The sequence below is a fragment of the Ctenopharyngodon idella genome, chromosome 8, assembly GCF_019924925.1.
Source record: "Ctenopharyngodon idella isolate HZGC_01 chromosome 8, HZGC01, whole genome shotgun sequence".
Lineage (NCBI taxonomy): Eukaryota > Metazoa > Chordata > Actinopteri > Cypriniformes > Xenocyprididae > Ctenopharyngodon > Ctenopharyngodon idella.
In genome coordinates, this window is record NC_067227.1 from 17,250,836 (window position 1) to 17,273,399 (window position 22,564).

A 22,564-nucleotide genomic window follows, 5' to 3' on the forward strand; every position below is an offset into this window, starting at 1 on the left:
CTAAACAATTCAACAAATATATGTTTTTGTATTTAAGCAACATCATAGATAACATCACCTGAAGGCCAGGATTTCCTAATATCAGCCATCATTAGAACAGAAAACATTTTACACATGGGGAAAATTGATTGCTTGGTCAAGAATTCATAAAGGCCCAGACTTTAAAGCTCTTGATTCTACGTTGAAAATTGCTTATGCTATATTATCACCAAATATTAGATTCAATTATTTTGTCAGCTTGTTTTCTTTCAATTCGGACAGGTTTTGTATTTCTTTTTGGAACTGATTGATCTGAGCTTATGCACCTCAGTTTTTGAATGGAAAAAAAGTATTATTTTTGGATAATTTTGTCAATATTCAACAAAATATGGAAGAAATATGCACTGTTTATCACAATAGTGTGCTTTAATGTTTAACCAGGAAGTTTGTTTTAAAATGCTAATTTGTACAAAACGAAACAAAGTCACACTTGTGGTGTTCCTGTTCTGGCCTACAAGAAAAAAGCGTATAAATCTCTCATTATGCTATATTATTACCAAATATTGGATTTAATATTTTTGTCAACAATTAGTAAAGGTTTTGTATTTATTTTTGAAACTGATTGACTGTGGTTGGGGGTGATGGAGAGTCCCTGTAAACCACATATGTATGTATGTGCGCTTGTTTATATGCTTTATGGGGACACAAATTTGTATAATGACATGGGTATAACACTGGTATTTCAACATAGACATGGTTTATGAGGACATATTCTGAGTCCTTGTAATTAAATGGCTTTAAAAATACTAAACAATGTTTTATTAAAAATGTAAAAATGCAGAGTTTTCTTTGATGGGTAGGTTTAGGGGTAGGGTTAGTGTAGGGGGATAGAAAATACAGTTAGTACAGAATAAAAACCATTATGCCTATGGAATGTCCTCATTATGATAGGTGCACGAACGTGTGTGTGTGTGTGTGTGTGTGTGTTATCTATAGTTAATATTGGAGGCCTTAGGAAACAGTGAACAGTGGCAACATGCATGTAAGAGATTAAATACAGGAGAAATATTATTGGATATCAGATGTTAACCATCCAAAGTTCGTCAGAGTTGTAGAAACTTGGTGATGTGTCTGATTAAAACACTTGAAAAAACACCAGTCCTTTGCAGTTTTTAATTTATTGAGTTCAGGATGCTTAAGACTTTAAATGACCCAAAGCACATGGAGGTACATGGAGCAAATTCAACAGATGTTAAGAGAAGGACAAGATGATCAGGATAAATAGGATTTATAGGATGGTCTTTAGTCACTACAAACCATACAAAAAGATAAATCAGGCTCATACAAACAATTAATTAATAAACTAACAATATATATTCAATCCAAGATAATTATTAAACCCAATTCAAATAAACAAATTCAAACCATACAATTGACAAAAACAAACTTACTGAACGCATCCTAAGGAAAGGACATGGTTGGGTGTCCATTCAAACACCCACACCTCACCAATGCAAAAAGTAAACAAAGGAAGGAAATGAGGTCTATTTATAGACCTTGACCAGGGGGTTGTGGGTAATGTAGTGCACCATATATGGTAATGTAGTTTACCAGGAATTGTGAGAAATGTAGTACAAAGAAAAATAAGGGGGGAAAAAAGGAAACAAATAGGTCAGTTTACAACAAATATGGCAAAGCCATTTTGACGTGCCACACTTCCTGCTGCCAACAGGTGGCACTTTGACTATAACTGAATATTGCCATGTAGATGTCATCAGGCCAGGATTATTATCAAACTTGTGAGGTTTGGGGCAGATTGGACATTGTATGCTTGAGTTACGTTAATCGCATACGTTAGCACTTAGCCAAATGTGTTGCATGATTTAACATGTCTCTAACATGTTTGGCATATTTAAATGTGTTCCTGGAAGTTAATCACAGTGTAAAACATGTCATTTCCTGTTGCCCACAGTTGGCACTATAACTGTAACTGAATACTGGCATGTAGATGTCTTCAGGCCAGGACTCTAATAAAACATGTGAAGTTTTGGGCAGATCGGACATTGTATGCCAGAGTTACATGGTGAAACATCAAATTTTGTCAGGCCACCACGGACACGCCCTTCAGCGAAAACTCAAGATCTTCACAATTTAACGTTGCAAAGGTCTTTAGATCAGACAGAACAAATATGATGTTGATCTGATTAAAGCTCTAGGAGGAGTTCGGTAAAGTACAACGTCCGGAAAAGGCAAAAACTGCCAAAATTTTGCAGAAAAAAATTCTAAATATTACACTTCCTGTTGGGTTTTCAGATTTTGCACCCAGCGACTTTGTAGGTATTGGGCTGTTAGATAAGTCTACCGAATTTCATACCTGTACGTGAAACGTAGCGCAAAGGGCGCTTAATTGAAATTTTGTAGGTGGCGCTATTGAGCCATTTTGCCACACCTAATTCTGAAACCCATATCAGACCCATTCACCACTTCTGACGCGTGTGCAAAGTTTCACGAGTTTTCGAGCATGTTTAGGCCCTCAAAAATGCGATTCATTGCAGAGAAGAAGAATAATTGACCAAGCAATTACAATAGGGTCCTCACACCATCGGTGCTCGGGCCCTAATAATGTGTGCTTATTAAAGCATTTCTAATTGAAAAAAAAATCTAAACACAAGATCTGTATTTGCTGTGACAAGTGTGTTTGCTGAAGGAGACATTTAGCATTTGCTGAACAAACAAATCCATTTGAGCTAAATTACGGAAAACGTTCCAGAATGCAAAATCTCAGTGCAATCTGTTGCTTTGATTTTTTCTCAACTGTTGCCCCAACTAACTCTTTTAACAGTGCAAATAAAACAGCTAAACAGTTTGGTTGTGTGAGGAACTTTGGTCAAAAGTTGAAAAAATGTCTTGCATCTCTTTGCCATATAATGTTAAGTTGTCATTTCACTTTTTTTAATTTCATTTCTTCTTTTTTACCACAGTTATTAATTCCTCAGCACTTTTGTTTTGTTTGTTTTCTGTCCTTCATCATTTGTAATATTTAGACAGATATTAGCGACATGGGAACCAACCAACAGAAGGTTATCTTGGAGTAGTTGTACACTGTAGACAATAATGGCTGTTCTGATGATCTGACTGCTGTGACACTAAGGGGACTTCCGCTCTAATCGGAAAGCAACATGAACATACAGCAGTGTGTCAAGCTCACAACCAGGCGAGAGAATGAAAATAGAAAAGAAAAAAAGTGTGGTTGTCCATTTCCTGTGAAAAGCTTTTGTCTGCTGATGTTGAGAGTAAGAACTAGGAAGAGAAACTCGATGCTTGCTGTTCAGCCTAGTCACCGGTAGTGCAGAGGAGATCTCTCGTTCTCTCTCTCGGGGTCTCTTTCTTTTTCTCTCTCGCTTCGACTGTAACTTTTTAACGGTTTGTTCCGTGAGCATATGAGGCCATGAGACGAGCAGCGAAGGGGAAAGGTCAGGAGAGTGCGGGCAGCTCTCTGCTCAGTCCACAGGAGAATGAGAGGCTGGAGGATCTGCTGGGCAGGAGGTGTGTGGTAAGTTCAGGGGCCTTGAGAACAGATACCAGACTTAAGGTAAATTTACACTTTGTAGAGGGAAGGTAGATAACAGCACAAGTGTTTTTCTTGATGAAATTGAGTCACATCTGTTCGAACTGTGGACCAAAATTTGATTGGATGCTTTAAAAGCATTTAAAAAAAACATACTCTTCAGGCATGACTAGTGTGTTCATATTTATGATTATCACTACGGTAGCTCGTTTTCTGAATTGCAAGATGGATTTAAAAATTTTATGTAATATAATTTTTTACAAATATATATATTTGGCCATACAAAAATATCATGTTTAAATACTGTCTTGTTTTTAATTGTGAAAATGTATGCATTGAGATATAGTGATATCTGTAGACAAGGAATATTGACCATCATTTTTTACTTCTCTTTTCTAGAGAAGTTGATTGAACTGTCTTTTTTTCAGTGTTTTCCCCCTCATTTATCTGAAATATGAAGTAAAACATTTTCACTATCACTTTGACCATGTGTGGATGGCCAAAAAAAAAAGAAAGAAAGAAAATTCATACATTTTGTAACTTAATTTAATGAAGCGTCTCTTGTAACTTAATGGTGTGACTTTCAAAGTTCAAAAATGTATGTAATTTTTATTTGAAAATCGTAAAATGCTAAAAAAAAGTTACCTTCCAATATACACTGAAAATGTGTAGATTTAACAAAAAATGAAAAAGAGCACATTAAATGTAAAACAGTGTAAAAAAGTGTAAAAATTTGTACTATTCAGATAATGTATGTACTGTAACAGTGACATACTGTTAAAGCTGGTTTTGAAAGTACAAAATATTAGTTCTCACTTTGTGACGCATAACAAATGATTGTATTTTCTTTAAATATTTAAATTTCTTTACATTTTTACTGTAAATTCACCACCCTTTTTTTGGGTAAATTTTAAAGATATTTTTAGTTATTCATTTATAAAAATGGCAACCACATGTAACTGTACATCAAAGAAAGCTGTAGGTAAACCCGTAAATCCAAAAGTGTTTCTCACTTCTGCATTGGGTTGTTTTTTTTCTACTTCCTCTGATTATTCCATTATGACACATTCAGGATAGCCTGTTGTGCTGCTGACTATATACTTCATAATAACACCCACATTTATCTAATGCAACGTTTTATATGCATACACAAATGCACTGATGTATTGCTTTATTGCGTTAAGTTATACATGCTCATCAAAAGACTGTAGCCTTCCTCTAACAGACCTCTGTAGACCCGACAATGCAGGAACTGCCATTTTGTGGGTATTTAGTGCTGCTTGACTGCACAGTGAAAGCTTTTGTGATTAAAGGAAGAGAAGGTGTGAAATTAGCCCTCACTGCAGCTTGAACTGTGATCACTGAGAGGGGGTATGACAGGGGAAGTTGCTTAAAGACATTTCCTGTCACAGAGTAATAAACTAGTAAACAGCTACTGTATAATCTGCCACCTCAGTATGTTCATTAGTTAATGTAATTCATGTATAACAGGCTTTTGTGAATGTGTGATGCCAATTACAGCCCTTTTTTCTGGTTTGTCTGCAGTCTCTGTCCTCAGCGGTTGTGCAGTTGCTTATGGCTGTTCCGAGTGAGCCGAACCGCTGGACGCCTCAGCAATCTGGAGTAGTTTGTTTCGTCAAGGACAGTCTTCTGCGCTCCTTTTTCATTCGTCTCTATGACATCAAGGTTTTTGAGACTATTTCTCTCTTATTGGCAAACATGGTATAAACAGCATAAGTCTTACATTTTAGATTTTATAGGTCATTATAATAATCATTATCACATTTTGCATGTGCACATGTGAATTAAAATCTCAACAAACTGTTTAAAAAACAATGTTTTCCGCTTGGGTAATTCTGCAATTTTTTTGACCTGTGTTTGTCTGGGAGAAAACTGAGATGATCTCAGACCTGTTTCTTCCCTTTAGGCAGGGAAGCTGGTGTGGGAACAGGAAATCTATAACCAGTTGATGTACCAAAAAGTCAAGCCTTTTTTTCACACTTTCCCTGGAGATGTAAGTATTTACCTGTTGTATTTACAGAAGTTCATGGCAACCTTGTGCGTTATGTCATTTGCTTGTATTCACAGTACCAAATAACAATAGTATTTTTGTGTGTGTGTGTGTTGAGGAAGTTTTTATTTCTCTTTCCTGTAAAGTTAATTTAGCATGTTACCAACACTTCCTCATAGTACTGTCTACATCAACACTGTCTGCCGATGCATTCAGGCAGGCGAAGTTGCACACAGTATTTACATGTGAATCTATGCAGTTGGGCTGGTTGGGTAATTTACCACTATAAAAAAAATACTTCCATTTTGTCTCTGTTTTAAAATTTGACTGAACTATCTAATGGAGAATATAAAAATACAGTCATGTTTTAGGTCATTTAGTATGAGCATCTTAAAAGTTGAAATAGCGAGAACTTACAGTGTTGTTTGTTGGTGAAGGTAGAACTGATAAACTGTTGAGCATGTTCAATTTGATCAATGATGGAATGCCCCTGTGGAAGCCATTTGCATAGGATTGGTGTAGGAATGGGCATCTAAACAGTACTTTAAACCATATCGTTGCATCTGCTACTGAGCGTGCCCAGTTGAGAAGCATTGTAGCTGGGAGGAATACCCATAATCCCTTGCACTTGATCTTTAAAGACAATTCTTATTTTTTTTATGGAATATTGCAATATTTATTATAAACGATTTATCTGTGCACATTATTATTTTATAAAAATAATGTGCGCTCATGATCTTTAATCAAAATAACCTCCTCTCCCTCTTGCAATGACATCTCTTCTCTGATGGTATGTTTACGAAGAAAACATGTCATTCACATAGGATCACAGCACAGCTTGTTTGAGAAACCATTTCATTTGAATATATGTCACAATACAGAATAAAAGACTACCGCAACTTCCTTTTCATGCCAACTTTTATGATGTGTATCTGTTCAAAGCATGGTGGTTTATGAGGATGTGAACATGATTATTATTTAGATAATTAATTTTTTTTTCTTTTTTATTTTGATGAAGTTGCCAAGTTGCCAGGGCTACTTTTCAAAAGTTCGCTAGCTCAATGCTAATAATGAGTTAGCATAATGCTAACAACAATCATAATCAGCCTTAAAGGGTTAGTTCACCCAAAAATGAAAATTCACACCCGTAAGACCTTCGTTCATCTTCGGAACACAAATTAAGATATTTTTGATTAAATCCGAGAGGTATATGACTCATCCATAGACACCAATATAACACTTTCAAGGTCCAGAAAGGTACTAAAGACATTGTTAAAATCAATGCAATGGTTCCACAACGATGAAACAACGAGAATACTTTTTGTGCGCAAAAACAAAACAAAAATAACTTTATTCAACAATATCTTCTTTTCTTTGTTATTCTCATACGTTGTTTATGTCTAGCGCTGGCTCATTAACGGCTGGCTCCTGCGTCAGCATCACACGCATGTGTCGTGCTGGTCACATGATCAGCTTTGGCCAATACTGAGCCGGCATTCGGACGTAAACACAGAAGCCTTCACTGCACTTACCGCATCACCTGCGCAAGGATAATGACAGGGAAGAGAAGAGATTGTTGAATAAAGTCATTATTTTTGTTTTGTTTTTGCACACAAAAAGTATTCTCATCTCTTCATAGAATTAAGGTGGAACCACTGCAGTCACGTCGACAGTTTTAACAATGTTTTTAGTACCTTTCTGGACCTTGAAAGTGGTGATTATATTGGTGTCTATGGATGAGTCATATACCTCTCGGATTTTATCAAAAATATCTTAATTTGTGTTCTGAAGATGAACGAAGGTCTTACGGGTGTGGAACAACATGAGGGTGAGTAATTAATGACAGAAATGTCATTTTTGTGTGAACTAACCCTTAATGTAAGCTACAGTTCTAGTAGTGTAATTTCACTTTATTAACTTAACTGAATTACTCCTTAACATTTCATTTGTGGCATGGACTTTGATATTTCAAATATAAACGTTGCATCTCTCCTCAGGACTGTCAAGTGGGGTTAAACTTTGCAGATGTAACAGAGGCTGAAAATTTCTTTGCTGTAGTGGAGGACAAGATCAGCCAGAGAAATAATCGCTTTGGTATTAAAAATATAGCTATACATTCTTACAATACAACGTACAATATTTCTTTTCAAATATTTTCTACCAATTCAACATAAACAAACTGGATTATAAAAACAATCTAATTGAAACATGATTTTAATGTTTTCCTCTCATAACATACAGAGAAAAAGCAGAGAAAAGGATCAGAATCTAGAGGTAGGAATCACCGTGATTTCTCACAATTACAATATTATTTTATTTCTTTTAAATAAAATAAAAATGATTTTATATTCTTAGATCGTGGAGCTTTGCCACTGCTTCCTCGACCAAATGGTAAGTGATTTTTTTTTTACATTAAAATGTTTCTTGTCCATTGGGATGCTAAAATTAATTGGTTGTATTTGGAATGTTGTACTTTTTAATAAGCCTTTTGTTTATTTGTACATTTTTAGCTTTCTATTAGAAAACAAGGCACTTTGTGTGTGTGTATATATATATATATATATAAACAGAATGATTTTTTCACCAAACATTCCTGTGTTTTCTCTGCATCACAAGTTAACCAGAGGCATTGAACGTGTTCTGAAAACAGTATAAACTTAAATTTTACTTTTTAGTGATGTAAAACTGCATGAAATGTACACAATTTAATGGCATCTTGAATCACAGGCTCTGGTACTCCTACCTCTCCTGCCATGCCTCCAATGGTACCAAGTAATGTCCAGATCCAGAACCAAATTACCCCTTCCAAATCAAAGAAAGAAAAGAAAGAAAAAGAGAAGAAAAATAAGAAAAAAACATCCAAACTGTTGAAGGGTGATATTGGAGCACCCAGTGGATTCACGTGAGTGAATAAGTAGACTCGCTTTAACCACGATAAATGGCTTCTGTAGAGTTCTTTTTTGGTACGCTTATGTTTTGTTCTGTTATGACTTTAGGCATGTCAGTCACCTAGGCATGGGTTCCAACGATTTGGACCCAGACCTGAAGAAACTTCTGTCGTGTGCTGGGATCAGTGAAGCAGATATGAATGATTCGGAAACCTCTCAACTCATCTATGATGTCATTGAGCGTTCAGGTGGAATGGAGGCTGTTAAAAAGGCTGTGAACGAGCAAGGTAAGTCATCTAGATATGCAAACAGCTCACCAACCAAGTTAAAATGTTAGATTTGTTTCATGTTACGCATCTAAGCCAGGGGTGCCCAGTCCTGTTCCTGGAGATCTACCTTCCTGCAAAGTTCAGCTCCAACCCTAATCAAATGAATCTGAATCAGATAATTAAGATCTTCAGAAATGTAATAATTACAGACAGGTTTGTTGGAGAAGGGTTTGCACTGAACTATGCAGGAAGGTATATCTCCAGGAACATGATTGGGCACCTCTTTTCTAAGCATATTTTTAAATATTTGTTTGTTTAGAGTCTACTCGCCCTCCTGTTCCTAGTGGACATCGGGGTTCTCTTCCTCAAATGCCATCCGGGTTCTCCTCAGCTCCACCGCCGCTACCTCAAGGTCGAATGGGGCCTCTACCACCTGTCCCCGGTCAATCCTCTGCTCCATCATCCCATCGAGGTTCCCTTCCACCCACACCTCCAAGAGCAGTTGGATCACCACAAACACTTGAGGGCCGCGGTGGTCCTTCGCCTGCCCGATCTGCATCATTAGGGCCCCTGCCACCTGTTCCCGGTGGGCGTACTGGGCCCTTGCCTCAACCTCCAGGAGTCCGCAGCGCACCCTTACCGCCTCCACCTGGAGGTCGAAGTGGAGGCGTGCCCCCGCCACCACTCCCAGGAGAACGTAGGGAGTCTTTAGCACCCGTTCCAGGAAAGAGACCTGGACCACAAATGTCCGAAAGGCGAGGTAGCTTCCTGCCGCCCCAACCTACTGAGGCAGCTCCCCCACCACTACCTCCAGGAGTGAGGAGTGCACCCTTACCCCCACCTCCAAGAGACAATAGAGGATATATGCCACCTCCACCGCAATCTGAAATGCAGTTACCTCCTCCCCCATCTGATTTTTTCCCTCCACCACCTTGTGAATCATTTCCTCCACCTCCACCTGAAGACTTTGCTAATTCTGTGCCTCCACCTCGTAACTTTACATCCAGCTTTCCTCCCCAAAGCAATTCTTCAGGCTTTGCCCCTCCACCCCCTCCAGTCTCAGCCAAACCCAGTGCAGGTGGTCCACCTCCGCCACCTCCTCCTCCACCTCCTGCTGCTCCTCCTCCAGTGAGTTTTGGAAGCGACTCCTCATCTCCAACTGGTCCACCACCTCCAGCATCCAGCAGTGGGGAAGTAGGTAGAGGAGCATTACTAGCCCAGATACAATCAGGAATGAAGCTCAAAAAGGTGAGTGTCTATACTTTTTGTAAGAAATTATTACTTCTATTCAGCAAGGACACATTAAATTAAACAAAAGTGATAGTAAAGACAAATAATGTTACTAAAATATATATATATTTCAAATAAATGCTGTCTTTTAAACTTTATATTCATCAAATAATCCTGAAAAACAATCTATCACAGTTTCCACAAAAATAATGTTTTCAACATTAAAGGGTTAGTTCAACCAAAATTGAAAATTCTGTCATTAATTACTCACCCTCATGTTGTTCCAAACCCATAAGACCTTCGTTCATCTTTGGAACACAAATTAAGATATTTTTGTTGAAATCCGATGGCTCAGTGAGGCCTGCATTGCCAGCAATGACACTCCCTTTTTCAATGCCCAGAAAGCTACTAAAGACGTATTTAAAACAGTTCATGTGACTACAGTGGTTCAACCTTAATATTATAAAACGACGAGAATACTTTTTGTGCACCAAAAATAACAAAATAGCAACTTTATTCAACAATATCTAGTGATGGGCGATTTCAAAACACTGCTTCATGAAGCTTCGAAGCTTTACGAATCTTTTGTTTTGAATCAGTGGTTCAGAGCGCCAAAATCCCACGATTTCAGTAAACAAGGCTTTGTTACGTCATAAGTGTTTTGAAACTTCAATAGTTCACGTGACTTTGGCAGTTTGATATGCACTCCGAACCACTGATTCAAAACAAAAGATTTGTTAAGCTTTTTAGTAGCTATCTGGGCATTGAAAAAGGAAGTGTTATTGCTGGCGATGCAGGCCTTACTGAGCCATCGGATTTTATTAAAAATATCTTAATTTGTGTTCAGAAGAGGAACGAAGGTCTTATGGGTTTGGAACGACATGAGGGTGAGTAATTAATGACAGAATTTTCATTTTTGGGTGAACTAACCCTTTAATAATAAGTAATGTTACTTAAACACCAAAGCAGCATATTAGAATGATTTCTGAAGGAATCATGTGACACTGAAGACTGGAGTAATGATGCTGAAAATTGGGCTTTGCCATCACAGTATTAAAAAATATAATAAAATAATATTTTAAAATATATTAAAATTATATTTTTCACAATATTAATGTTTTTAACCCTCTGGTGTTCAGTCATTTTAGCCTGAAAAAAAGGTTTACATTTTTAAAAATCACTACTTCAGCGGAATGGAATAAAAAAACTGTAGACTTGATTCGAAAAAGCTAAATGGTCTTAAAAAAAAAATAGTCACCCTTCAAAACTTAAAATCAAACAAAAAATATCTTATCCTTGACAAAAAGTAGTCTTTGAGAATGTCTAAATATATATCCAAATCCACAACCTAATAAAAACTTTTTTTTTTTGTCTTAAAAAGTTTTTTTATGTCTTAAAAAAATAGGGAATTTACAGGCCTCTTTAAATAGAGCTATATAAGAATCTAGTGGTTACACCATGGCATTACAGATTTTTTTATTTTTTATTTACTCCCAACAGATGACTTTAATCTGCCTTCAATAATCGGTTCTTAAAGGCCTTGTCTCTATTTTAACATAAAATAAAGCTTTGATTGAAAAATAATTGTAAAAAATGTAGGGATTTTTTTATTATTATTTTCAATGGGAATGTTTGCATAATTATTGTGTAAATATTAAAAAGAAAAACATAACAAGAAAAAATATTATTGAACAAAATATATTACATTGATTTTACTGAAAATAAAAACAGTAGAAGTTTCAGGTGTTCAGTCACTTTTGACCGTGAACAACACAAGTGTGACTCCAAAATTAACGTTTTTTGTTTTTTTTAATATATATATATAAAATAAACACCAACCTCTACATTTTGAACAGTAGTGTAAATATTTTATTTTGCTGAAGCAATAAAGTCAATTTGGTGCTCAAAGCAGGTGACTTCCTTACAAGATCTAAGCACAGATAAGGTTCCAATAATGTTTGCATATATGTTTAAAGCTTAACACTCCATACAAGCTATATAAAGCTACATCTCTTGTCCAGGTGAGCACAAGCTCAGAACCCCCATCACCTGCACTGGATTCAGGAGAGGGTATAGTTGGAGCTCTCATGATGGTGATGCAGAAGAGGAGTAAAGTCATTCATTCATCTGGTAACCACTCAAGATTTATTTATTTATTTATTTTTTAATATAGTAATTATGAAAGGAAAAGTAGTACTTTTATATTAATATTTACACAATATACTGTGTAAATAATAATGTTCAGACATTAAGTTGGACTGCTGGATTCAGTTGTTTACGCATGCACTTTTAACCTTTTCTACTTTTTAATATTTTGTAGATGATGACGATGAATTTGATGATGAAGAGGACGATGATGAAGAGTGGGATTAATACTGTTGTAATTGAAATATTTTCAATACATGTACTCGGGTAGCTTTACATGTTTTGGAAGTTAAACAACACTTATCCTATGCTTTTTTTGCTAGGGATGCACTGATATTCAAATTCTGGCCAAGTGATAATAATTTTCATGTTATGGTCGATAACCAATAAATGGCTGATATTAAAATTCTACACTATTATTCCCAAATAAAATAAAAATACAACACTGATGACTAAAATCAGTTGTTTGAAATGTAACAAGTGATTTTAGGCATCACAACATTATAATATAATGTGTGAAAAATGGATATTCATTTTGAGATTTGCTTTGATATCACATTTAAAGGGTTAGTTCACCCAAACATAAAAATTCTGTCATTAATTACTCACCCTAATGTAGTTCCACACCCGTAAGACCTTCGTTAATCTTCTGAACACAAATTAAGATATTTTTGATAAAATCTGATGGCTCAATGAGGCATTTTTTTGTTTGTTTCATGAATCTTCGAAGCTTTATGGATCTTTTGTTTCAAATCAGTGGTTTGGAGCGTGAAAATCACATGATTTCAGTAAACGAGGCTTTGTTATGTCATAAGCGTTTCGAAATTTCAATGGTTCACGTGACTTTGGCAGTTTGATTCACGCTCCGAACCACTGATTCAAAACAAAAGATTCGTAAAGCTCCGAAGCTTCATGAAGCAGTGTTTTGAAAACGCCCATCACTAGATATTGTTGAATAAAGTCGTTATTTTGTTTTTTGGCGCACAAAAAGTATTATTGTCACCTCATAACATTAAGGTTGAACCACTGTAGTCACATGAACTGTTTTAAATATATCTTTAGTACCTTCATGGGCATTGAAAGTGTAAATTAACTTGCTGTCAATGCAGGCCTCACTGAGCCATCGAATTTTATCAAAAATATCTTAATTTGTGTTCAGAAGATGAACGAAGGTCTTACGGGTGTGGAACGTCATGAGGGTGAGTAATTAATGACATTATTTTCATTTTTGGTTGAACTAACCCTTTAACAGTGTTTTTTTTTTATTTATTTTTTTATGTAACTTAACTGAGTGTTCATGACAGCAAAGATAAAGGTAATCTAATGTGAAAAAAAAAAGAGCATGCACAATTAAATATCCAATATCTGCATTGCCAAATATTTTTAAAAAAAAACTGATATGGTACCAATATGTCATGCATACCTAAGGATCTTTCTCTAGTCTCAGGGGTTCTCAGTCTCTGTGAGTGTATTTGATTTGTTCTATACAACAGAGCTATGAAAAGGTTGTCAAAGAAACCGGAACAAGTCAATGTGAAGTTGATAGCTTACTGAAATGTAAACGTGCAAGGTTTATGTTGTGTAGGCATTATCTGTGAATGACACAGCTGGTTATTAAAAGTGTACTATTAGATTTTCTAAATATGTTAATCAGCTAAAGTGTATTTCTATAATCTAATGTTAATCAGTACTGAATGTATTTACCATATGTAAATATACTCAAATGTGAATTGAAAAATGAATCTATGGCTCACGAATTATTGCTCTTTATTTTTATTTTTTCTTACAAGACATCTAAGACATCAACATCAAAAAGCAAGACATAACATTTTATTTTACACCGGGACTATTCTACCATTCTACTAAAAAAGGACACGAATATTGTGAAATATTTCCAGTGTTAGATATTATCTGAGTGAACTTATTTGACCGTTTGTTTTTGCTTGAATGGTGATTGCTCAACCAGACACCAAGCATGAAACTAAATGCACAGCATAAAAGTGTTATTTCCTAAACAGTCAGTCATTTTGAATGCATTTAAATAAATATAACAACATATTCAAATTGTCAATCATGCAAAAATGCCCTCCACCTCTAGCAACAAGCATCATCCCATAAAAAATATACAACTTCAAATAAATATATATTACAAATAGTGAGAAGCAGCCACAGTCACACAGACATGAAGGCAAGTAGTGTTCTTGCAGATGTTTGGTGCCATTATTAACCCAGTTATTGGAATCCATACATATATTAATATTAAACATACATACATATATATTACTTTCACAATTTCATAATCCAGGTGGAACATTAGAAATTGCACTGGCCCACTGATTGAGTGATTTAACAATGAGTTTGTAGGCAACTTTGTTTTTCTGACTACAGGATAGTGGAACGTTTTCAAAGTTTATGAGGTAATATCCTCTTTAAAGGTGCTTTATGGTTTATAGGTAATTAAAGCCAGTATGTAATGACTGTAAGGTCATATTTGTGAGGTTAGTAAAAGTTTACACCTGTTTATAATACTGAAATGCAGTCACATCACTGTGGCAAGTGGAAATGCTCAGTCCTAAATCAACACTGACTACAATCTCAGTACAACAGACGAATGGTCAGGTACTTTAACTTTGGATCAGTGAATGAATGAACAATGAATGTAGGATTACATACAGTGACTCTAAAAAGAATTTAGACGCTTCATTTTGGGGGGGTGAATGCTATTGCATTAGATAACAAAATATCAAACCAAGTGGCAAATTTCAAAAGAACAGACAGTTAATTAATTTTTAATTTTGAACATTGTCAAAATGAACTTTTTTGGGGACATTTATGAATGAATGAATGAATGAATGAATGAATACACATTTTACATTTTGAACAATGTAAAAATGTATTTATTTGCATGTGTCCAAAATAAATGTTAATCATTTTAAAAAGTAATTTCCAAATATTTGGAGCCACTGTTCATGAATTAATTAATTCGATTAATTTGTTTAATTTTAAACACTGTAAAAATTAATTTTTAAATGAAATTTTGTTCCATATATTACCAAATATATGGAGCCACTGTTCATGAATGAATTAATTAATTTTTTAACACTGCAAAGATTTATTCATTTTTAAGTGTCCAAAAAAAAAAAAGAAAAAAAAAAGATTACTTTTGAATTTTGTAAAAATTACATAATTTTTAATTGTCCAATAGTGTTCAAATACTTTTTGGAGCCACTGTTCATGAATTATCCTATGCAGGTACAGTTAAAATAATACATTTTCCTTTTTAAGTGTTGTAAATTAATATTGATTCCTTTTGAACACCGTAAAACGTGTCCAAATGTGTCCAAATACTTTTAGGTGCCACTGCACATGAACTAACCTATACAAGTCCATGAACTGCTTGGAACAAGGTGACGAACAGTCTTTTCCTCTCCTCCTCACTCCCCACTAGCCTTCAGTGCTTCTGTGTGTCTGCGATTTGTGCGTTTAGGGAGGTCAGCCTGAGAGTTCCCCCCAGCGGTCAGCTGCTCCCAGTAGGACTGGCAGTACTGCTGAATCAGACGCATTTCAGGCTCCAGCAGGAGCGCTGGGGTAGGAGGTGCATCCTGTTGATGGTTTTTGTGATGGCTCCTTGAAGCCTCTTCCTCCTCATCGGGGGTGGTGAGGGCTACAGCGATGTCCCGATCCAGGATCCGTAAAGAGACACGAGCCAGCGTGTGTTTGAAGTTATTTTCTGTGGCCAGGCAATGGTACTGGCCTGCATCTGCTTTGGTGAGAGCTTTCAGAAGGACCCCCTGAGGAGTCTTAAGAACCTCCCCGTCACGATTCAGCTGTAAACATAATCAGAGCCATTTACATATATATAATATATATATGACTACACACTACCATTCAAAGGTTTGAAGTCGGTAAGACTTTTAAAACATTTAAAAACTACGAAGGAAACACATTTACCAATTAAATAAAACTTCCCAGAAGTGTCTCACATCTGGATGCAAGAGAAGACATTTTTCCACAGCATTTACAGATATTACAGATATTTTGCACCAAATTCCCAGGAAGTGACGATTTTGTTGTGGATTTTTGATGTGGCATTCCAATTTTGTGCATGAGTTAAATTCGCAACTTTGGATGGAAAATAAATTTTGTAGTACAGCATTTATTTGAAATAAAAATCTTTTGTAACATTTTAATCTTTTGTAACATCTTTACTGTCACTTGTGATCAATTTAATACATCCTTGATAAAAGTATTAATTTCTTTAAACAAACAAAAAAAATCTTACTGACCCCAAACTTTTAAACAGTAGTGTATATTAACCAACAAAATGAAGATGTTACTATATATATATACTAATGTTTTATTTGGCTGATTAGTGACTGGTGGTTTGAAATAAAGTAAAAGCATGCAATCTTACCACTTTTCGTCTTCCCTCCTTCTGGTAGAGCCATTTGATAGTGGCCTGAGGAGAGCGCGGCACGCACTCCAGAAATGTGCTGCTACCCTCCACTCCGAACTGAATTTTCTCCTTCAGTCTCCTCTCCACTAGCAGACACAGCAAAAGATTATGGTCATATGCTGTGTCCAATTATACAAATACATCAGACTGACCTTATTATAAACCTGCAGGCGGATATTTGTAGATGAACTGTGTGTTTTTGTTACCTTTGGCATTGTAGCCCCGGCACTGACGCAAAGGGTCACCATGTTTAACATCCTGCCTTCTGCTCCTCCTGAACAAAATAATACAAAAATAATATAAGTATCACATCACTTTACTGTCCTATGAAATGGGACTCACATTTCAGCCCCTTCTTATAAAGTTCTTATAAGAACCTTCTCGTCTTGATTCAGCTGTGAGGAGAGAAGTGAAGTAAGTGCAGTTTCAAAGAATTCAGGTTCTCTGACCTTTTGGTGGCTTGTGTAAAGGCGGAGCAGTTTTCTCCATCCCAGGCGCAGTAGGGGTCTCTGGCCAGACAGCAGTCCGAACAGGCCTTTCCATACACTCCACAGCGGTGCAAAGACATCTGGGTAAGTCCTGCCTCTGAAGATGCGTACAGCTGTTGCTGCAAAAAAAAAAAAAGAAGCCATATCGCTGTTAATTTTATGATTTCTGTAATACATTTTTTAAATTAGATCCTTAAAGGTTATTATATTTAGAACTCATTTCTTTTGTTAAATTTTATTTTTTACTCTTACCCTTTTGGCTGATAGGTGCATTGTTTTGACAGGAGCAGGTGTCTGTAAATAGAAAAGTATACTTTATTATATTTTTACATCTTATTATGTATTGTACTTATTTATTTGCATTGTATGTTTTTATTATGCAAATGTATTTATTTATTTATTTTTAATATAACATTAAAATTCTGATGTCTGAAGAATGTTAAAAAAAAAAATTTACCCTAAAAACTTCCACTTCCTCTAAAGTGAGCTCTTCCATTGTGGTGGGATCCTTGGGCAGGACTATAACTTTTTGAACCGTACCACGATCTGTGGGGTGACAGAAAAGTCATACACAGTTTACACAATATGTTTACCAGAATCTGCAACTTGCATTACATTTCTAAAACTGACATGGTGAATTTTCATCTCATGTCGACTTTAACACGTAGGTTACACTATCCCAAGTTTAACATATTCAAGAAACTTAACTAATTTCAGAAAATCAGAAGATGCCAGTCTCACCTGTTCCCAGAAAGAGAACCTCATATCGGCCATCCACAGCATCCACCTGGTCCACCGCAATAGTAGTAAAGCGATAGTCTACACCAGAGCGCACCACCAGAGGGCGCTTGTGAATGGGATACACAGGGTGGTGCATGAGAGGATGAGCACGTATGAAGTTAACTGCTTCATCTGAGAACTCTTTTGTGGACTTAAGACCCGGTGTGAATGTGCCTCCCGGACACTAATGCGGAAAACAGAGGGAGAGTCAGTCAGATGAATGTACATGCTTCTGGGTTTGCTTCTGTCTTTCAAAGAAAATAGCCTTACAGTAATAAAAGATACCATAGATACTGTAAGATGGATGATAAGAAGCACAAAGGCATATGCAAATGACAAGTATTTTGGGTGAAATTACAGAATTTTCATGATGCTTGAGAGATAAATTGACTGAAACTCACCTGTTCCTGGACGTGGATAGGGAATCTTCCCTGTGTATGTAGTCCATTGGTAGTTGTGTCCGTGTTTATGGGCGAAAGGGCCATTGAAGACATTTCGGATGTCAGCCATTGAGTAGACACACACGGCTGAGCCTTTAAACACAGAGCTAAGAGACAAAAACAAGACAGATGAGTAAAAAAATTACAGATCCAGAAACAAACAATACTCAAAGAGGAAGAAAACAGATTTTGAGGAAAGTTAAAACACACACACACACACACACACACACACAAAAAAGATAAAGTCAGAAATGACAACAATTTTACATTATTACTTCGTCCGAATATCCCTACTTCCATACTATATAGTAGGCACAAAACAGTATGTGAGCAGAGCAATATGTCTGAATTAATAGTATTTATAAACTAGTATCCGGATGACCTACTCCTTCAGGTGAGATTCTGAAGTGCGTATGCGATCGATACTTTACTATCCCATGAGGCCACGGGAACGGATTTGTGAATGGAGGTGAAGCGACGCAACTGATGCTGAAGATCACACGACAATGACAACATGGTGGATGTAGCACGTCCGGATTTCATTCATACTACACACATTTATTTACCAGTCATGTTTCAAACCAAATGTAGTACCTACTATACAGTATGCGATTTTGGACATAGAATATGTGTTGATATGTGTTGATAAATGACAAAGCAGGTGTGTACCCAGAAGTTGAGAAGACGCCATATACTACAGGGTTTCGTTCATCCTGGTTAAGTTGGATAAACACATCCCCTGTAATGGAGAAGAAAAGCATTTAAAAAAAATGTGTCAATACTCAGATATTAAGTATGCATCACTGAAAACAACAACAGCCATTTGCTATATCTGAAATACTTGGCACATTTAACACCACTAGATGGCACAATAATCTCAAAACTGCTATGCAACACATAACAAACTGTAAAACTACTAGTAAATAAACTTGGAAAGAAAACAGCACTCACTCAGTTCATCAAAGAAGGTTTCCACCCCATCATCTCCCATCACAGAGCACACCAGTCCTGGCCTTCAGAAAAGTCGTCCATTTGTTCACAAGAGACTTCTGTCCTCCCTCATCATTCTGTGATGAAACACATACAGCTGTTAATTAACTGACAGAACTCTGAACTGCTTCCTGTGCACCTGCTGTTTCTGGTTTACGTAAAGCAGGACATTGCTCACCAGGCACACACGGCCCACTCTGGCTAAAACACTTGGACTCGCTCCTCCACCCGAGTCCAGACTCTTCTCACGGAAGAAGAAATAAAGCTTGTCATCGTTCTTTTCTGAGCTGTCAGGAATCTGTTTCATGTGAACAAATACAGGTTCTAGGAAATAAACAGAGCGTGCATGTAACATCCATCCAAATATTTAATGGAAACTAAAACAGCTGAGCAAATATTTATTGTCAATCTAATTGAATTTACATCTGCCAATCCAAATATGAACAGCCGAGCTATTTACCGTTCAGCCACTTAGAGTCATACTGCTCTGATCTCACAGCTGGCCGGCTCCCCATGGTCCTGAAGATTCCTGGATCAGTGCTCATGAAGTCCACCGGCACTCCAGCATACAGGTTTCCATCTAGATGTAGGAAAGGTGATAAATGAATTCATGAGTACAAGTGAAAGCTACATGTTTTAGATGATTTGTGAAGTTTGGTGAACTTTTCTGTGACGACACAGACAGGATATTTACCCTTCGATAAGTTCTGTTGATCTTTCATGCTTTATAGAACATCAGGGATAAATTGGAGACTCCCGTATTTACAAGCATGACTTTTAGTAAAACATGCTTATGGTAAATTAAAATATGTATAATTTAATTATTATATCCTTCATATTATTTAAAAATATATGGGCTAGAACGAATTGATGTTGCAAAGCATTTTATTTATTTACAGTAATCGTTAAATTATTTAGTATCATAAAACTGCCAAGCCAAAACCTCATCACAGTCAAGTATATCTATTATGACCTGAATCAATATGTAAACAAATTAGCACCAAGTTATTAGCAAGGATTTACCTTGAAGCATATGTAAAATATAAATATCAGTAAGGATACTAATATTATCATCGTGTTATGATTCGTGTTATGATTCTGTTCTGGTATGTTTTGATGCTGTTATGATTCGGTTATGTTATCATATGTTATATAAGTTATGATTCTTTTATACTATGCTATGTTCTGATTTTATGATTTGTTTGCCATGATATGTTATGATTCTGTTACGTTATGATTCCGTTATGTTAAGTTATGATTTTGTTCTGATTCTGCTGTTTTGATGTTATGATTCTTTTACACTGTTATGTTACGATTCTGTCAAGTTCTGATTTTTATCTGTTATGAATCGGTTATAAGTCTTTTATGCTATATTATGTTCTGTTCTGATATAAGTTACCTTATGATATTACGATTCTGTTATATGTTATGATTCTATAATGTGATATGTTATGATTTTTTGTGCTGTTACGCTCTGTTATGATTCTTTTATGTTATGATATGTTATATATGTTATGATTCTTTTATACTATGCTATGTTCTGATTTTGTTATGTTAAGATATGTTATGATTTGGTTACGTTATGTTATGATTCGGTTAAGTTATGATTCGGTTAAGTTATGATTCCGTAATGTTAAGTTATGATTTTGTTCTGATTCTGTTCTGTTTTGATGTTATGATTTTTTTACACTGTTAGGTTAAGATTCTGTCAAGTTCTGATTTTGTCTGTTATGATGTTATGAATCTGTTATGTTATAATTCTTTTATATCGATTATAAATATATTATATTCTGTTCATACAATACAATATATATTATGTTCTGTTCTGTTATGACATGTTACATTATCTTATGATGTTATGATTATGTTGTGTTATGTTATGATTTGGTATGATTCTGTTATATGTTACAATTGCTATGTTCTGCTATTTTGGGGATTGTTTGATAAAATGACAGACGACAACAGTTGCTACAGTAGGATTGGCTATTAATGTGCTTAGTGAAGGATCAATTAAATTAAATGTAAAAGTTATATGACATCTTCATTAATCGTTTCTTACTTATCAGGGCTGCAACATTCTCCTGGTTTGGATCGTAAGAACATTTTCCCTTTCCAGAGTCCACATAACCAGGAACCAGCCTGAAGAGGTAGTCCTTTGGACATCAGAGCAGGGAGAGCATTTGGTTTATTGTTACTGAAGGTTGTGTTGTGTGTATATATATGAGTATATACAGTATATGTATGTGTGTGTGTGTGTGTGTGTGTACCTCAGCTCTCCAGCCTCTGTTGATGAAAGTACAGATGGGTTTATAAGCTCCTGTGCCGCAGGTGTACAGGTGAGTCCTGTTCCACGGCTCAATCAGACGCACAAAGTTAGCACACTCTCCCTGAAAACACACACACAAACCACTGTTAAAGTGATATTGGTCAGATCAGGAGTGTCACATTCTATTTAGTGATTCAGTTACTAGGATGGTTTGATCAAAATAACTGATGTAAACTCACATGCCTGCCTTTCCCAGTCATCTGACACTCTCCCTTTCTCTGAGCTGGAGCCGGCCAGTGGATCTACAGACATAAAACACCCACAGCATTAGAAGAATTCATTGACACTTCAATTGATCTGGGGTCAGTGTTTGGGTGATAATTGCTTCATGTTATTTTGTTGTGAATGGAATTGATTCATTTGAATCATCCCTTACAATGAGAGGCTCTTTGTTGATGTTTTGCATGTCTAGAGAGACCAGATATTCACGGCTGCCCAGGTACAACCGCCCCTGGTCTGGGTCAACGTGCAAGATCCGGTAGTCACTGGTGTTGAAGGAGAAACTGAACGGCCTTGCTGTCCGAGTATCCATCAGCTCTGATGAACGACAAAAGAGAAGCATAGGAAATAAAATGATGAATCTTATATAACTTTTAAAATGAACTTTTTTTATGCAATTTATTTTTAGCAGCCATTACTCCAGTATTCAGTCTCATTCTAATATACAGATTTTGTACTCAAGAAACATTTTTATTATTATCACAGTTGAAAATGGTTGAACAAGGCAAGTTTATATATACTTTACAAAGTATCACTCTTTTTTTTTTTTTAAGTGACACACTGTAATAATAGCCACTTAAATAATAATATTAATCATATTAATGATAATGCTTATTTAGGAACACTTTTCTGGCTGCATTTGGAGTCAATAATGAGTTTTTGAGCCTTAGTGATGAGGCAGTAAAGATACATAAGACAGAAAGGGTGAGAAACACTGCTCAATAAATTTACTACTAAAATAGAGATTCACCTATAGGGGGTGCTCTTAACTCTC

The 22,564-nt window shown here is 35.9% G+C and overlaps 2 protein-coding genes across 4 annotated transcripts in view; one reads left to right on the top strand and one right to left on the bottom strand.

The window, feature by feature from the left end:
• The first annotated feature begins 3,159 nt into the window (after positions 1-3,159).
• Positions 3,160-13,832, top strand: wasa (WASP actin nucleation promoting factor a). 3 transcript variants are annotated; one of them, XM_051903124.1, is made up of 11 exons: positions 3,160-3,571; positions 5,093-5,233; positions 5,475-5,561; positions 7,556-7,652; positions 7,800-7,832; positions 7,914-7,949; positions 8,286-8,460; positions 8,555-8,733; positions 9,035-9,963; positions 11,967-12,075; positions 12,266-13,832. In XM_051903124.1, the coding sequence occupies exons 1-11, from the start codon at positions 3,428-3,430 to the stop codon at positions 12,316-12,318; spliced, it is 1,983 nt and encodes a 660-aa protein (XP_051759084.1). In that variant the 5' UTR covers positions 3,160-3,427; the 3' UTR covers positions 12,319-13,832. The 3 variants fall into 3 exon arrangements, with proteins under 3 accessions (XP_051759084.1, XP_051759086.1, XP_051759085.1); XM_051903126.1 differs by having other exon boundaries at positions 3,163-3,525; XM_051903125.1 differs by having other exon boundaries at positions 3,164-3,532.
• An 8-nt stretch (positions 13,833-13,840) lies between these two features.
• sema3ga (sema domain, immunoglobulin domain (Ig), short basic domain, secreted, (semaphorin) 3Ga) overlaps positions 13,841-22,564 on the bottom strand; it is a 21,104-nt gene continuing 12,380 nt past the window's right edge. Inside the window, 17 exon segments of the mRNA XM_051903123.1 lie at positions 13,841-15,917; positions 16,505-16,632; positions 16,753-16,820; positions 16,996-17,153; positions 17,287-17,328; positions 17,492-17,580; positions 17,776-17,999; positions 18,218-18,361; positions 18,924-18,993; positions 19,206-19,260; positions 19,262-19,321; positions 19,423-19,568; positions 19,705-19,824; positions 21,304-21,397; positions 21,512-21,631; positions 21,750-21,812; positions 21,947-22,107. Of these exon segments, the coding sequence (XP_051759083.1) occupies positions 15,525-15,917; positions 16,505-16,632; positions 16,753-16,820; positions 16,996-17,153; positions 17,287-17,328; positions 17,492-17,580; positions 17,776-17,999; positions 18,218-18,361; positions 18,924-18,993; positions 19,206-19,260; positions 19,262-19,321; positions 19,423-19,568; positions 19,705-19,824; positions 21,304-21,397; positions 21,512-21,631; positions 21,750-21,812; positions 21,947-22,107 (2,135 nt within the window). The 3' untranslated portion in view covers positions 13,841-15,524.